The sequence below is a fragment of the Pleurodeles waltl genome, chromosome 2_1, assembly GCF_031143425.1.
Source record: "Pleurodeles waltl isolate 20211129_DDA chromosome 2_1, aPleWal1.hap1.20221129, whole genome shotgun sequence".
In the NCBI taxonomy this organism is placed as follows: Eukaryota; Metazoa; Chordata; class Amphibia; order Caudata; family Salamandridae; genus Pleurodeles; species Pleurodeles waltl.
This window is the reverse complement of record NC_090438.1, coordinates 708,720,828-708,737,742: the sequence shown is the minus strand read 5'-3', so window position 1 is coordinate 708,737,742 and position 16,915 is coordinate 708,720,828. Positions and strand designations below refer to the sequence as shown.

Here is a 16,915-nt window from a genome sequence, read left to right as displayed (position 1 = left end):
TAGAGTGAAGTGGCGTAGAGTGGAGAGATACAGGGTAGAGTGGAGTTGCATATAGTGGCATAGAGTGTGATGGCATAGAGTAAAGTGGTGTAGAGTGCCAGGGCATAGAGTAGATTAGAGTGATGTACAGTGTATTGATGTAGAGTGCAAGGGCATAGAGTTGAGTGTTACAGAGTAAGGTGCGCTAGCACAGAGTGTATTAACATAGAGTGCAGTGGAGTACAGTGAAGTGTTGCAGAGTGACAGAGTGGAGTTGTCTAGACTGGAGTTGTATAGCATGCAGAGGCGCAGAATGCAGTGGTGTAGAGAGGAGTAAAGTGCATTGGCATACAGTAGAGTGGTACAGAGTAGAGAGGTGTAGTGTTTAAGTAGTATAGATTGCAGTCGCATAGAGTGGAGTGGAGAAGAGTGCAGTGTCCCACAGTGCAGTGGCATGGAGTGGTGTAAAGCGGAGTGATGCAGGTTAGGGTGCAGTGTTGTGAAGTGGTGCAGAGCAGAGTGAAGTGGAGTATGCATGGTGTGGTAACACACTGCCATTACAGACAACATGTTTTTGATTGAAATGACCATTACATTGCACAGACATACAGTTTTACAAATAAAACTATACAATGCACAGACGATGTGTGGAAATTGCATTACCTAATGCAATGATTTGTTTTAATCATATAAAGGTATTTGTTTCCAGCACAGTTCAGACTTAACACAAATGTGCTTAATTTGTACTCCTAACGCTGATATATTCTGTAGTATATTTATATGTTGTCTTATGATAGAAAAAACTGTTTCCTAGCCCCAGTATCCAGCAAGATTGTCGCATAAATCTTCTCACTTTGAAGTCAGAGAAAGAAAAGTAAACAGTAAGTTCCCACCGAAGACAGAGCCTGACATTTGACCTTGTTCTTTGAGTGCACAGCAAATGTGATGAGATAAGAACAATATATTTAGGCCTGTTTACAGAAAGGGAGCACTCGGAAGGATACTGTAAATAAGGTTTGGGCAAGGGAAGGGACAAACTAAAGCTGCATAGCCTGAAAGAAATAATGCCAGCAAAGTGAAATCACAAAATGTGAGTAACAACCCACAAAGCCAATGGCAACAAATGGTGGAATGCATTCCAAAGGAAGCTCTATGAATGTACTTATAATGACTGTCGTGGGATACTTTGTGCAGAAAGTCCAGTATTTTAGTCCAGCCTGTATCTTGCAAAGGTTTGGCCACATCAGTCACCCAGATATCATGATGAGAAGACCTAAAGAGGTCTCAATGTTGCAGGAAAGGTCTGTGCATCTATTCTATTTGTTTGCCACCAGACCCTATGGTGTAGAGCTTCTGGCACACCTTATTTATGCTTAGTGCTAAGTGGCAGACATGAAATATTACATTTACTGATTGTTTAAGGTGGTTGTAAGTAAGGAGTTGACCGGGTGAAGATGGTAGTCAGCCTCCAGGGTTTGGAAATTTAGTAGCTCAACGTCCAGAAATAAATCCCCCAATTTGAAGACATCTGCAGCATGCCACTGATGGAGTTACTCTGAGCACAGCCACCCTGTGCAGAGTGGCAAGGCTTAACAAAGGTAGTGCAGGAGCATAGGGTTTCTTTGTGTCAGTGAGTTTACAGGTTCTTGCAAGGCAATAGAAAGTGGTGCAGGATAACTCTGGATGTGATCCATACAATGGTCAGTAGGAAATAATGAGCAATGCAGTAAGCCCTCCTTAAAAGGCTTTACTTATAACCCCATCTCATGCAGGGGGGCGGGCAGAAAGCCAGCGAGACACCCATTGGACCTGTGCAGCTGAATAATAGCGTTCTAAGTCCAGAAGACCTAATTCACCTGCAGTCACAGGTAGCTTTAGGGTGGAAAGAGCTACCACATGGTGCCCCAGCGACCAAATCAGATGTGTGGCATGTCTGAAGAAGGAAAAAAGGACGAGCAGGGGAAGGTTTGCAAAATAATATCATCGGGGTAGCAAACCATCTTCACTAGTGCCACGTGGCACACTACAGCAAGCAGAAGAGAAGACCAAAAAGCAAACTGGGCTCGGAGGGATCATGACACTCTGCCGAGATTTCCATCCCGTAAATCATTGGGAGAATGGTAGATATTAATCACTAGGTATCAAAAGGTAACTAGTTCCAAGTTCAATCTGAGGTCTAATTGTATATAACTGGGAGACAGTGCCATATGTTAAAGAAGCAGTAATTATATTTTAAAATGTTTACATTTTGTTCATGCAATTTACATCCCACATAATTTTGACGATTCTATGTGTACTTGACACTTAGGGATAACCCAGATCACTAGTTTGGCTTTTACTCAATTTTAAAACCATATTAATACATGGGCAATTGCCTTGCACAACCTTGCAAGGGGTCTGGCCCCTGCTCACCCTTCACAAGCACGAACAGCGGACCATTGCACCAGAAGAGTTTGCCAAGGTGGGTGGGTGCTGCTTGTTCAATCACTTGACAGTGCCTCTTCTGTTTCTCTCCTGTCTGCAGAGACAACTGCCCAGGTACCCAATACCTTCTGATAGTCTTGGTGGACCCATCTTGGCTGGTTTTAGGAACTGGCCTACCTTGCTCTTCTTTTCCTTATTTAACCAGTTCTTAGCAACAACATCCCATTTCATCCTCCTATTTTATTATATTTGATTGGTAGTCCAGGCTCCCAGTTCTGAGATAAATGTAGAGTCCCAGACATACACTCTAGTGCTGCGATACTACAGACAAGTTGTGGGTACCTCACATCCTGACATTAGGTTTGAGACTGTCGTCCACACCATCTGCTCTGCCTCATTAACATTTTTTTTAGGTTGAAAGTCCATGGGTAGTTGGGGTGAGACAGATGTTTTTGTTCAATTTGTTTAATCTAGCATAAGGTTAATTACCTTAATGTTTCCCAAACTGTTTGCCAGAGGTTTTAAAATGTTCAGAAACATAATCAAAATTGTGTTGTTACTTTCTCTTTAAGAAAGATTGGGTAGATTTGGGTGGGGGTGATGGCCTTGACACATTGCTGAAGGGCATTAATTTACTACTGAACAAGGTTGTAATGTGACCCCTGAATGTAGCATACCAGCAGACAATCACAAAAAGACCACAGTGAATAAATAGTGCTATGTTAAAAAAAAGAGTAAATAAATACATTGATAGCTTAATGGGGTATGGCCCTTCTTGGGAGTGTCTGTAAAACTGACGTTTGATCTTGAATTTGTGCCCTGAATTTTGACACTTCGTCCTGAATTTTTGTCCTGAATTTTGACCCTTTGTCCTGAATTTTTTGCAGTCCTGTCCAGAATTTGCCTCAATGACAGGTGATCACCCTATCAGCATATTATGCTACATTGCTCATTCTAACCTTCCGAGCTTGGGTTCGACTGGTAATTCCCCCCATGAAAAACATGCACTGCAATATTGGTAGTTCCCTGGGCGGAAATACTGCACCAAAATTCGTTTGGAGTAGTACTGAGGCCTTCAGTTGTGATATTCTTGTGGGCTGGAATGGGCCAAGTGCTTATCTGCCCCAGCATAACCGGAGTGCTTCGGTTTCCAGTGCACAAGAAAATAAGGAACTAACACATTTCAGGGCAATAAGACATGAATTAGTTTTCACACCAAGTGACATAATTAAACAATCTGGAGCTCCTTGCCATGGGTCTCTCTGCAAATACCTGAATGATATCCAGAATGCTCCTGTCCGTAGGCAACACTGGGCAGCGTAGAAAGCACAACACTAATTATGAGCCACATCCAGATGTTCGTCCCCGCACCGGATGAAATCTGAAAGGTAATACAAAATAAGATCACGATTACTTAAGTAAGGTATTTTTGGTTATACACTGAGTTTAAATGAGGTCCCTTTTGAGGTATTTATGGCAATACAGATACATTTGTGAATTATTTTCTCGTTTTTTTACCTATCATAATTTAACTCCAGCCCTATTCATGGCAGTTGTTTTCCTCCCTGTCTTTACGGCGCAGCTGTCTGAACATCCAGTTATTAGCAAGTCTTTAAAATATACGATGGACACGGGCTCCACCCATAAGAGTATTACTCTTTCACTGCATGTCGCTGGCTGTTTGGTGTATAATTTCACTTCCGATGCAGAGCTTGCAATGCAGAAATGACTATTTTTCATATCTAGAGTACTCTAAACAATCATATACCAAATTGTTTTTATTTTGGATCCACGGCAGAAGATTTTTTTCTAATGTTTTAGGCACTATTCAAAATTTCAGCCTGAACTGTTAGTTTGCCAATGCCTGTTTTTATTGTCCTGTTCTTGTAAAGGTTCTGTCCGTGTGAAGGTGTGTAACTGTAAGGATTAATAATGTGATGGTGGTGCACCCCAAACAGGTTTTACCTACAGCAGTGATTTATTTTATAACAGCTGCATGTTTTGCAAAGTTGATGAAGTCCCTCAGAGTTTAGCAAAAGCCATAGGTGACCAAATATTTCTAGAAAATTGGGATATACACAAATAGAACACACAGGGATTTTTTTTTTTTTTAGCAAAGGCTCACGAAAAAGCAGGGGGTAAGCAGTGCCCCCAAAATTGCACTCTGGTTGGAGTAGTCATGTGACAAAGTTTCAGAACGGGCTTAATGACCTTAATTGGTTACGAGTCTGAGTTCTGTTTATTTCTATGAAAGTCTGGCATGATGATGCAGTAACAAAAGTGATTCTCTAGTCGTTGGGACAAAAGAACACCAATTGCTGGAGATGAACTTTCTTGCTCTGTGCAAGGTAGATGCTTCTAGTGTATCGTACTTGATCCATTAGTGTGATGTGGTAAATGGCACATCACGGTGATCTGAGCAGACAATAGCCATCCTCCTAGGTGAAGAGGTGCCTACTGCTGATGCCCGTCTGTTTGAGAACCTCTTTACAGATATTGAGAACTACTGCTTGGTTATCTTCCAAGACAGATGAATTATAGAGCGCAGTGTACTGTTCAAGCATTGTTTATATGTTCAGATCCATAGCCTACATTTCCTATAAACCCACATAGAAACAGTGGTGGTGTAAGGGATACTAGAGGACTCATCTGGTGCAAGACGTTTTACAAAATGAAGATGTATATGTATGTAAGGATATTTACATCACGTGCACCAATCAGGGGAGCAACACACCACCGTATATTGGGGTGTTGGTAGACAAATCAAGATCGAATACATCAAGTGGAGATTTGCATCTTGGTATTACACAATTACATTTCAGGTATTTACAATTATATTTCACATATATACATTTTTAGGCAAATGGAAATGAGGTGATTTGCCCAGAATCACATAGTTTTCAGATAAATTTCAAGGCCAGGATTCCACCTCAGCTTTCCAGGTCCCAAAGTCAGCAGCCTAGCCAATACATCATATCTACACTGTGAAACTAAGGTGCTGTGGAGTAATTTGTGAACACAAGTTTCATTTTCATCGAGTAAAGACACTCAGGCCCTTATTAGGAGTTTGGTGGGCGGATAAGGCCGACTGCCAAACTCCCACAGGTAAGGAGACCACCAGTGTGGTCTCCTTCCCTCTGGCCCTATTTCGAGTTTCCCAGTAGGCTAGCCGGAAACGCACAACAACATTGACGCTGGCTCGTAATACTGTGGGCGGCAATGCTGTTTTGCATCAGGTGCATCAGCACCCGTCACACAAATCACTGTCCGCAAACAGTGATTTGCGCGATGGGGCTGGCCACGGGGGCCCCGGCACTGCACATGCCAAGTGCATGAGCAGTGCGGGGCTCCCCCACTGTGATCCCAGCACTCCGTCTCTGCCAGCATTTACATGGCAGTGAAACCGTCATGTAAATGCCGGCAGAGAGAGGGGTTGTAATCCCCAAGGCAGCGCTGCTCTGGTGGCTTGGGACCGCCAGCACCGCCAGACCATCTGGTGGCCGAAAAGTGGTGGTGTCGACGGTCCTACCGTGGCGCTTTCGCATAATGTCACGGTCTGACCGTGACTCATCATAATGAGGCCCTGAATATCTAGAGGAAATAATCTTTTGGTAAACTCAGATGACTTCATTTTTGTACAACTGTATTCAATGATTCTGTACGGTTGTGATTATTATTTCAATCAACACAATAAATTGAAAACTATTCAGAATCACACAACACTCATTGGTAAGCGTTGGCACTAAATTATTTTTTGTTCCATGTGTGAATGATTCTGTGCTAATATTCACATTTTCAGATTGATCGGTCAGTCTTAAAAATGCATGCACGTGACGTCGGCACATAGAAAGTTACACCAAAATCCCTTGTAAGAAGAAGAAAAGGGACGGCTATCACAGAAACCCTTGCGAGGAAGGACACCATGCTCTATCCTAGTTGGTTTGATTTTTTAACTTTTTTTAAAGTCTCATTAAATATTAATCTTCATTGCTATCATCAGTGTGCAAGACCATTCGCCTGAGCATGCATTTTGTTTTAACATCAAGTTCTCATGGCATCTATCGTAGGAGACAACAACTGTGCTCAGAAAGAAAAACAATATGGGCAATATGCCAAACCTATACATTAAACGGTCAAACCAAGTGTCTTACGTTGGAGTCCTCTGTTTCCCAGGGTCTTCAAAACCAACTCTGGTGTGTCCCTAACCTCATCTCCAAGGGGATGTAGTGTCAACTTGCGAACTTGAATAATGGAAAGGACCTGATTGCAGTGGATCGCTGTCTAAATAATTGGATTTTAAAACAAGTGCTGGTGCTCCCCTCCAGCTTTCTCAACACCTTCCATATGGACCTTAGTGGACCCTGCTGTTCTGGTGCTTTCAGAACGTAAAAGTGAGCACTACGCATTGCCTCTTGGTTAGAAACAGGCCACAAAGTCCAGCTGAAGCATAACTGGCCTGTCCTGCAACTCCTACTGACCTTGCCTGCGTGGAAGCCACCAGCTATCCGGATGTGTCCAGAGGCGGGGACACAAGTGCCTAGATTAGAAGATATCTACTCCCCTTAGCAGAGAACGGAAGAGGGATACCTCAAAACATTATTGCTAAAAGTGGAAGTGAGCAGAGTAGCAACTCTTAAAGGTGATCATACCGCTCTCTGCATCACCTTTTATAGTTATCGTTCATTTGACCCTGCCTTGATAAAAGAGCTTAAAAACAATAGGCTTGTCGGGACACGGATCAAGAAGGGCGTAAATGGTCTGGCGTGAGTCATCTGAAAGTGCCGCAAGGCCTTACCAATGCCAGAAAGGTCACCATAGAAATGCCAATAACATGACACAAATTTGGTGGACGCCCTACACCTACTTCAATAGCAAAGGAATTTCGAGCCCCGGTTACTTGCTTTATTAGGCATGGTGTGCAGTGTGAGATGAAACTGTTGATACATATATTATTTGCACACTCCAGGATTATCTCACTGCCATTTGAGACACATGCTCTTAGCCCTTCTCTGTTGTGATACAGCTCACGTCTTAACCCTGCGCAGTCGGCCTGGTTGGAGATTTGAGTGTAATTCAATTTTTGATCCCCGGAGCATAACCGAAAACTTTTTTCTTCCTGCCAATAAAATGAGTACAATTGAGTAGGATAATTACATAGAATTCATATAAGCTCAAAGAACGTCCTTGTAATGAATGTGCACTTTACAATGCACATAATATATCTTCTCTACGGGAGAGCTATATTCAGAATGTGCCATGTGGATTAGTCCAAAGGCATTCTCTGCTTCGATTTGTGATATATGTCTTGCACCATTCTACTACTGCCTATGTTATGTCCTATAGGATTGAAATGCGATTCTGGGCTTTTTCCAGTCACAGAAAAAGAAAGCAATCTTTTAGGTCCGTCTAGACACAGCTTTACTTATCTGCACATGGTATAGAGGGGAATAGTGGATCGGAACTCTCAATCACTACTTGTTGGGAGTGTCATTCTCTTTTGGACCACTCCACGCTAAACCCACTGGCAAATGGAAATGCCTGTCATAATGTATAGAGTGATGATGCGTTCTAGACTTATAGGACTGAACAAATGTTTGCACAATGCCAGAGTTTATTGCTTATAGCTCAGAGACCTATAGTGCAAAGACAGATCAGATCTTCTGTCCCTAGCACATTATAACATTATAAAAACAAAGCACAGACCACCTGGATCCATTGGATTTCTTCCATCTCTGTCAGCCGGCAGAGGGCCCCCTTTGCTGGCTGTTGTGGCACTTTCTTAATCTCTTTAATGGGAACCAGAGCTGGCATCCCACCACAGGTTCAGGTACCCTCTTCCTGGACCTACCCCAGCAGTATCCACGAATGCTGTCCATCAGGTGTGGGAAAGATGCCCTCCCTTGTCACTGACAAGGGCCTGTAGTTTTCTGACTGTTCTCAGAAATCATTTCTAGGTGGAGTGCTACTTTACAGGATAAGTACTTAATGCCTCCCCAGTGAATAGGTTCAAAGAAACACTTCATATCCAGTATCCAGAACGTATTGAGCTCCCACATGACTGGTAGAGCATGTGCTAGTGGGAATGATCTGGACAAACCTTCAACAAACTTATTGTTGATCATGTTGGAGGAGAGTGAAGGCTGGCTCGCTGAGCAGTGATACCCTAAGAAAGCAGTCACGTGAGCATATAGTGAAGTGTGCTTAAGCTGGGCTAAGTATAGCAAAATACAGTCATACGTGGTCCCACTGGAAAGATACTAGCTATAGGTAATATGTTCTGCATCACTAACAGACACCAAGACAATCTAGCCTCAGCAAGAATGGCCCTCAGTCCAGTGGTGTGTGTACATGAGCAAACTCGAGGTGTTCAGAAGCCAGGTCGATCAGCTCAGAGAGAAGGGTCTGAAAACCAACATTTGGAAAATAGGTTAGGGTGTGAAAAACAATTGCGAGGTGCTGCAGCTAGATGCAATAGTCTCATAAACCCATATTGTGGTAGCCTTAATGGGGCTGTCATGCTATGACATGGCTCCAACTTTGTCTTTCTAACTGCCCTCGGAATTTCGAGAGGTGATAGAAAGCGTATGCAAATATCCCATACTATTTTATCAAAAAAGCATCATCCCTCAATCTTGGCTGGTACTGTTTGCTAGAGTAGAATCAGGATTTCTTGAAGGTGTTGGTGGCAAGAAGATTCATCTGTGTCTGCCCAAATGGCAAAATACCTTGTAAAACTAGGTTTGGTTAATTTCCCATTCATGACATTTAATTTTGTACTCATGATGGTGTCAGCTCATTCACTCCTGACTCTACTCAGTTGTTCTGTTCTTAGAGAGATGTTTTGATGAATCACCAAGTTCCATGGAAGCTAGCCTCCATGGACTGAATGGGTGACTTTGTAAGTCCATCCCTTTTGACACAGTGCATCGAAGTGGTGTTATCTTTTATGACTAGTACTGACAGCCCTTGATTCTAGAAAGGGAGATCTGAAGGCCTACTCTGAAGGCTCACAACTACAGGACAATGTTATGCAAAAATCCATCCTAGCTCAGTCACCAGCCTTTTGAGGGAAATTCTTACATGTGGGCACCCCAGCCCTTCAAAGATGCATACATCATTGAAACAAAGTATGCATCTCATGCCTGGAAGTGGTGGCTCACTGCCAAGATGTGTCTCTGGGCCTACCAAGGCAGAGCATCTTTCATCTATGACATGACTCCAATCTGGTCATTGAAACTATCTGTTCCAGGCACTGACAGTCCAAATATGACATCAGCACTACCTGAATGTGATGGGTATGGCGTTGATGGTCTTCCTTGGCTGGTCGTGCACATCTGAATGCCTTGCTAGTGGCACACACAGACACATATATAAACATTTAACTGTGAGTAAATATACATTTGTTAAACAGGCTTAAAGAGTATGTACATATTTTATTATCATGAAATAGTAATCATACATATTTCTTAAAGAAATACACATATCTAGATTTATACACATAATCAGAATATAAATGTTTACCAACACAGGAATAAACAGTCCATTGCTGATGGAAATATGGTGGTTATGAAGGAAAGAGCCAACTCTTGAATAGTCTTCTGAAGACAAGATAGTTATCCGTGGATCTTATATTTTGGGGTAATGAATTCCACAGTTTGGCCGCTTGAACAGAGAAGGTTGTACCACCTACAGTCTTTTTCTTCTATGGTGGTGTTTTAAGGCGGGTGCCAATCTTGAGCAGAGATTTCTTTGTTGAGGATATTTGGGGATTTTATTCCTGAAAGAAAAGCAGTCCTATTCCATGTAGAGCTTTGTGGGTGATACAAAGCAGCTTGAAGATGGATCTTCTGGCAATTGGTAACCAATGTAGTGCCCTTAAGGCAGGGGGAATGTGGGCATGAGGCTTTACATGTAGTAGTAGTTTGGCAACCGAGTTCTGAATGCATTGCAGCTTTTTCATACTAAATCGAGATGATCCATGGTAGAGGCCATTGGCGTAATATAGTTTAGATAGTACAAGAGAGACAGCAGCCTGGACCTTCTGTGGAAATCCGAGCTGGGGGAAAATGCTCTGCAGAGTTTTCAAGTAGATGAAGCTTGATTATGCTAATTTGTCCACTTTGGCATTCATTGTTAACTTGAAGTCCATGGTAATTCCAAGTTTTTTTTTAACTTCCTTAGATACTTGAGGAGGTGGTCCCAGATAGTCAGGCCAAGTGCACAATGTGTCATAATGTTTCCAGTTGCCACATGTGAGTACTTCCGTTTAGGAAGCATTCAGTTTGAGATGGCACCAGGTCATCCACTGATCAATGACTCTAAGGCAACTGAAGATTTCTGAGTTTCCAATGTCTTTGGGGCATTCCAATTTAAGGCGTATTTGTGTGTCTCTTGTATGCACTCTTTCATATTTATGGGACTGTTTATATAAATTATATGGGTGTTTAAAAAAATTGTACACTGTGTTTGAAACCAACATCAGAATAAACACTTGTTCATCTGCAAACCATGCAAATACCATGCATGTTTTAGAAAGGAGCTCGGTGCTAGTTTTAGTGTGGTAAAGCCGAGCTGCGTGACAAACGGGCTCAAAGTGGCAGAACAAAATATATAACAGTTTACAGCCTAGCTCCTTTCTACAACAAGCGACCATATAGCATTCGTTGTACTTGCCCTCTGAAGCAAGCCATGAAAGAAGAAACTGTTACCGCAGTGGCTGCGCATTCCGCGCCCCAGGTGTGACCCCGTCTGACCTCTCTAGACAGTGGAGGATTCAGTGCTGAGGGGTCGGGTGGCCCGGCCGTTTACTCACTCTAGCGTGTGAAACAGTCAGCCAAGTGCAAGACTCTAACGAGACTGCGCCGCATCTGTCTCTAAAACAATATCCAAGCGGTGCGCCTCTGTCTACTCCGCAGCGAGGCGGGCTCCAAGTTGACACAAAAATTAAAACAGCTTGCGAAAGCAGCGTAGCAATTTTCGAAATGGCCAAGTTTTCAATATAGCGCTTAATTGTTCAGGTTATCCCGTTTCTATGCGCGCCCAGTTGCCCAGGATGAGAGAAATTAAGCACAGGGGGTGCGCCTTTACACCCAACTATACTGCTTTAATGCTATACCTAAACTAGTTGAAAAAAACCTGGTACAACCAGTATGTGCGCAGGGTATTCAACAAATGTTTCTTCTCCGGTGTAGCATTGACTGTTAAATTGGGACATACGGGCACCAATGATATATGATCCCATGTTGGGCCCATTTTAGTACATTTAGCACTCTACTCCATTTCCAGGTTACTGCTGGCGGTAAGCGAACAGGTGCAAAATCGTTGAGCTGAGGTATCTACATTAGGACACAGGCGTACAAATAATTTGCCATGGTCACATTATTTGGTCGAGTGGGGTAGCTGGAATCAGGCCCCGTACGTGTTGGTTCTATATAGCCAGCACGTGGGGCACTATGTAATGCCTCGTACCTCATCAATCACTAAAGAAGAAAAAACAAACAAAAAAGTTGCGGTGTATTTGCAAATTATCTCCAATTTCACATAAAGACCGAAGCAAACATTTAATAGGGGTGTTGAAAGTGGAGCAGGACATCTCCTAAGCTGCCTCACAAAAAGAAAAGCCATGTTGCAAAGTTAAGGACATTTTTTGGGGGGGGTGGGGGGGTAGAGCTTAATACTCCACCCCTTAGAAACATTGACACCCCTGCCTTAGTCGCCCACAGCTAACGGCTTCAGTGTTTCCCTTTTAAAAATGCTGCGTCAAGAAAATCAGGAGCCGTTTCCACCTAAATACCCCATGTCCAAGGAAGATTTTGGGGTATCTTTGGGTTGTGTTATTATTTCAGTGCGTCCATTTAATCAGACTTCAATTTCATGTTTTCATGTTGCTATCAAAAACTATTTGAAATATTTCATGGCAATACAGTACTTGACACCAATCCGCAAAGCAGGTCATACCTGCGGACATTACTGCCTCTTCCGTGGTTTCACCCCTCCCACCCTCTCCCTCTGCACCCTTGGAGCCCCAGTACTCAGTCTCAAGGTTGTCAGTGGACTGAAAGTTGTTCTCACATCCACAGAGCCAAGCAAGTGTTCACCGAACATTCTGCACCATTTTGTGTACTTTACGGCGGCATACGAGATATTTGTTCTCAGTCACCTAGGCGTTCCCTTATTACAATTAGGAGTGCAACTTACATATTGTTTTCCATGCGGAAAGCCAGACTTTCTCGCAGTAGCATCCAGTTGCGCCTGTATGCCTGCATCCAGCGCTCCAATCACAGCCCATGCGCACACAGCGCCCTCGGGCCCTACGTTGACTTACTGCTCACGCATGCCTGCAGGCCGCACATATACGCTGCACAGCACCCAGCCTACACAGCAGTATCACAGAACCCAACAGACTTGTCCAAATAAAGCACCCACCACAATTCAGCACTGTTTGCTCGTGCACCTGTCAGAAACTCTAGGATGGATGAACACCCTGGCTAGGACAGCAACCTCGGTGAGCACGTGTCCCCAAATACCTCTAGCAGCCACAGACCGAAAAGGTGGGTGAGCGAACCCAATCGAGAAATGTATACTGCCCCCATAGCCAGTAAGGTGCTGCCACAAGACACGGGTATTCAGCATTCAGCCACTGCAGGTGCAACCCAGACCTCATTTTGACCAAGACACCGAAGAACTTGCAACGTTTAAAGCGAGAACCCCGATCTTTACAATTATTTTTTAATACTGAGTTTTTTTCACTGTTCGAAGAAACCCAATGTGACAAGGTATACTCCAGTGCTTCTTGTACAGTCATTATGTGAAATTCAAGAAACCGTAATAAAGAGATGTCAGAAACGAATCCAAAAGTAAGAAAGGTGGAAATTAACACTTCGTTTAACTCTGTGTGGTGATTTTAATAAATAACAAAACGACATAAAAAACGGATGATACAGATAAATATGGTTGCGTGTAGGGTAGAGCTAACAGTAGGCGTGGAGGGGTGTGAGGGGCAAGCTTGGGAGTAGCGATGGACTGGAGTCGAGACAGGTGTAGTGGTAGGTACGGAGGTTGTGGTAGGTGTAGGGGAGAGTAAGTCAGAGTAACGCGTAGAAGTACGTGCAAAGGTAGAAGTAGGTTTAGTAGGAGTAGAGGTAGTGGTAAGCATAAAAGTAGAAACAAGGAAACAGGGTTATCAGAAGCACGGACTTTAGTGCAAGGGCTAGGGTTAAATAACGTTGATTATATTTTCATCATCATGAGTTTAAGCCTATACCAAGGGAAATGATCTTTAATAACCGGTATAGCACGAGGTAGAAGGGCTTTATGGGTATTAGAACATTCCACCTACTGAGGGTAGAATGTTCTAAATTAAAAAGGGATGAACAGAAAGACAAACATCGTAATTTTGCAGCAGAAGCCTTATATCAACCTCTATTAGCCCTGAACCACTATAGTGTCTTCAACGGCCCTTCCAATGTTCTAATTAAAGGTAGTCAATTAATGTGAATAAACATAAAATGCTTCCTGAAACATTAGGCAGAATCTCTATACAATGTGCCGAGTGTGGGATTTTGAGAATTCGTTGTTTAGGTGATATGTTAATAAGGTACAGTTTGTGGTCGTGTCCCCTACATTTGTGTCGATTCGTAGTAACGCACGTTTTAGTGAGTGCACATCAGAAGGTTAGCTGGGTTGGCCTCCATCGCCATACCTATCGCTGCGCAGCGCTTCTTGCGCTGCTGCGTCACAACCCACTCAGCTAGGGAAGACTGCCTTACACGCTACTCAGCACGTGTCAGTCTAAGAACCTGCCCGTGGTCTCGAAGGAGCTAAGGGGCTCGGTTGTGACCTACCACCCTGTGGACCCTCGGCTCAAGCACGTGCTCAGCGCACCATTCTCTGTCGATCACATGATTCCGTTCTGGCAATGTGTTCGCTAAACCACGAGTTGCAATTTCTCCAAGTTCCATGAGCGTAGACAAAAATGGCAAACGAGTGAAGCAGATGCAGTGTACACGCCTTGAGCAGTGTAACACTACACCGAGGCTAATTCATGAGAAGTGTGCAAAAATGAAACCATACATATGACGTTTTCGAGGCACACTTTCCAGTTGAGTAACTTTTTTTGGAATCCGTCTTTTCGTTGAGCTACATACCATATTTTCCGTTAAAATAATGATTTAGGATTTCTTTGTACTTTAATAAGCTTGCGTGAGTCTTAACTATAAAATAAACTTTAATTTGTCCTGTATACTCTTCTGGGAGCAATAATCAATGGACAAGTTGAACTTTGGTTATGTTACAGAAAGACTTGCATTTCACCTCAAACTAGATTTACAAGTCTGGGATAATTGCCCCACCGGCCTCTGAATTTGAATAAATAGGCATTCTTTTATATCATGCCTCATTCACACAGCTCTGCTTTAATAAAATCCTAGCTCCCATGTATATATATTTATGGTACACATAAGTAAACTAAATCAATTCGACCCATTCCTTCATGGCAGTGTACACGGCAGGGAACAATCGAGTGTTACACTGTATAAACTAAAATCTCATTTTCTACAAGAAAAGTACATGACATCTGAATGCACGCATGAAAACCACGAACGACCAAAACATAGTTTGATGCATTTCTCTGAATGATCGGGGCACAGCCGATTTCCTAACATCGGCCTAACCGAGATGATGTCCATAGCATCCCTTTTGCCAACTTCTGTGTTTGAAATGGAGAGGACGAAATCCAGTATCCCCGAGTGCCTGTGTTCTACGGAGAAGTGATTCCCTCTTCGTTCTCCCATCTTGTCGTCCTCTCTCCTTTGGGCCAAAGTCGGAAGAAGAAAAATAAGTCCTGGTTCCCCAACCTGCAGCCACCGGTACAAATTAAGCACTGGTCCCAACACAATGATGTTGGTCAGCATTAGGAGACCAAGGCCCTCTGCTACAGCGAATTGGTGCTGCATTTAAACATGAACCTTAGAAGCGCTAACTCTAGATCATATAGCCCTAGCAAAACGAACTTGCTGAAGTGTTGCGGGTGAGGAATTCCGCATTTCAGACCACTCTTGCCTGTGACCTACAGTGTTACAAACCCTGACAGAAAGCTTGACTCTTTTTATAATGCAAACAGTGAAATTGATTCAAGTTCTCTTAGTCACTGTTGGACAGAGAGTATTCCGAAGTAATATCACGAGCCTCCCCAATTGGCACAGTTTACCTAATTGTCCGCAGTGGACATCTTATTTTATACCAGTATTCCCTTGCCACTTGCAATACAGTGTTTGCTAAAGCAATTGTCACTCAAAACAAGCAGATTTATCAGTGTGATCACAAAAGTAACGCATCAAGTAGATATTATGGGCACTGTAAAATATAAAGCAAAACAGATGTTATAATTTTGAGTTGGTTCTGCTGGTGGTTAACTTTTCCCCATACAATATAAAATTATTTCAAACTACATAGATCATAGGGCAAATTGTTATTATGGTGGATTAGCTGAAGAATATGTCAAAGTAAACCAGTTGTGTTCTGTACACAAGAGAGAGTAAAGAAGAAGAAAGCGCATTGGCAGTTCTTACCTTTACACTTGAATTTTGCATAGTGTTAAAACTGCTAGCATCAAACTCCAGTGCTCTGGCGTGCACTAATTGCAAATGGTGGTGAGAGATGCTCGCCTCTCTACTGCCTCTTCATAGTACTGTTTCTGGTGCGTTGGGTGTCTCCTAGCTGGGTGCCGCTCGCCCTCCTGGAGCTCTGGGATCAGACTACTCAGGGCAGGTCTTGTCAGCCCTCCAGTGTGACCATAAGTTTCACTCAGCTCCCAGAGCTCTCTGAGTTGCCTTACAGAAGTCCCCAAACTGGTGAGAAATACCTGACGTCTTCAGTGCAAATATCCTTGCATTCCTTAAGCTAGAGGCTCAGATCCTTCCCACTTGCCTCCAGTGCCAATCAGGATACACACGATGTACCGAGCTAACACACCTTTATTTCCTTAAGAGGCAAAGACTATATTCCTGACATTGCCTAGTAATATTTCATTTCTTTAGTAAAGGTATTTATGTAGCAGACTTAGCCTAACTGGCATTGGAGCTCTTTACAATAAACAAGGTTGGTGGAATATGCAGTGTTGAAACAGGGAAGGAATAACCTCCAAAAGTGATTACTAAAGGTGTATTAAAAAAAGGATTAAATGATGCATATTAGTATTTAATGTGGGTTTTAAAGTGGTGAGTCTTTACCCTTTTCAGTCAGGTTGCAGGCTAGGATTGAGTCCTAAATTCTCCAGTAGGTGATGCCACCGTTTCCGTGCTTAACATGTGCTTTTGGTTTAAGGAACATGTGACCGAAACATTTGCAATAATGTACTTGTCAAAGGTGTATGCAAAATCATACCTGCTGACCAGCAATGACTACTAGCAAGCCAAGGAAGAGAAAAAAAAAAGTTCAGCCACGAAATATGCCCCTCTTAGACTAGTTATCGGAGATTGTGTAACAGTGCAGAGCTTCTTCTGGGATGATTCAA

The 16,915-nt window shown here is 43.0% G+C and overlaps 1 protein-coding gene across 1 annotated transcript in view; it reads right to left on the bottom strand.

Annotated features, from left to right (window-relative positions):
• Positions 1-16,267, bottom strand: part of LOC138267855 (collagen alpha-3(IX) chain-like) — a 173,734-nt gene extending 157,467 nt beyond the window's left edge. The window contains exons 1-2 of the mRNA XM_069217080.1: positions 15,972-16,267; positions 3,676-3,784 (exon numbers count right to left, since the gene is read on the bottom strand). Of these exons, the coding sequence (XP_069073181.1) occupies positions 3,676-3,784; positions 15,972-15,992 (130 nt within the window). The 5' untranslated portion in view covers positions 15,993-16,267. The remainder of the gene's footprint in view (positions 1-3,675; positions 3,785-15,971) is intronic.
• Positions 16,268-16,915: the final 648 nt, after the last annotated feature.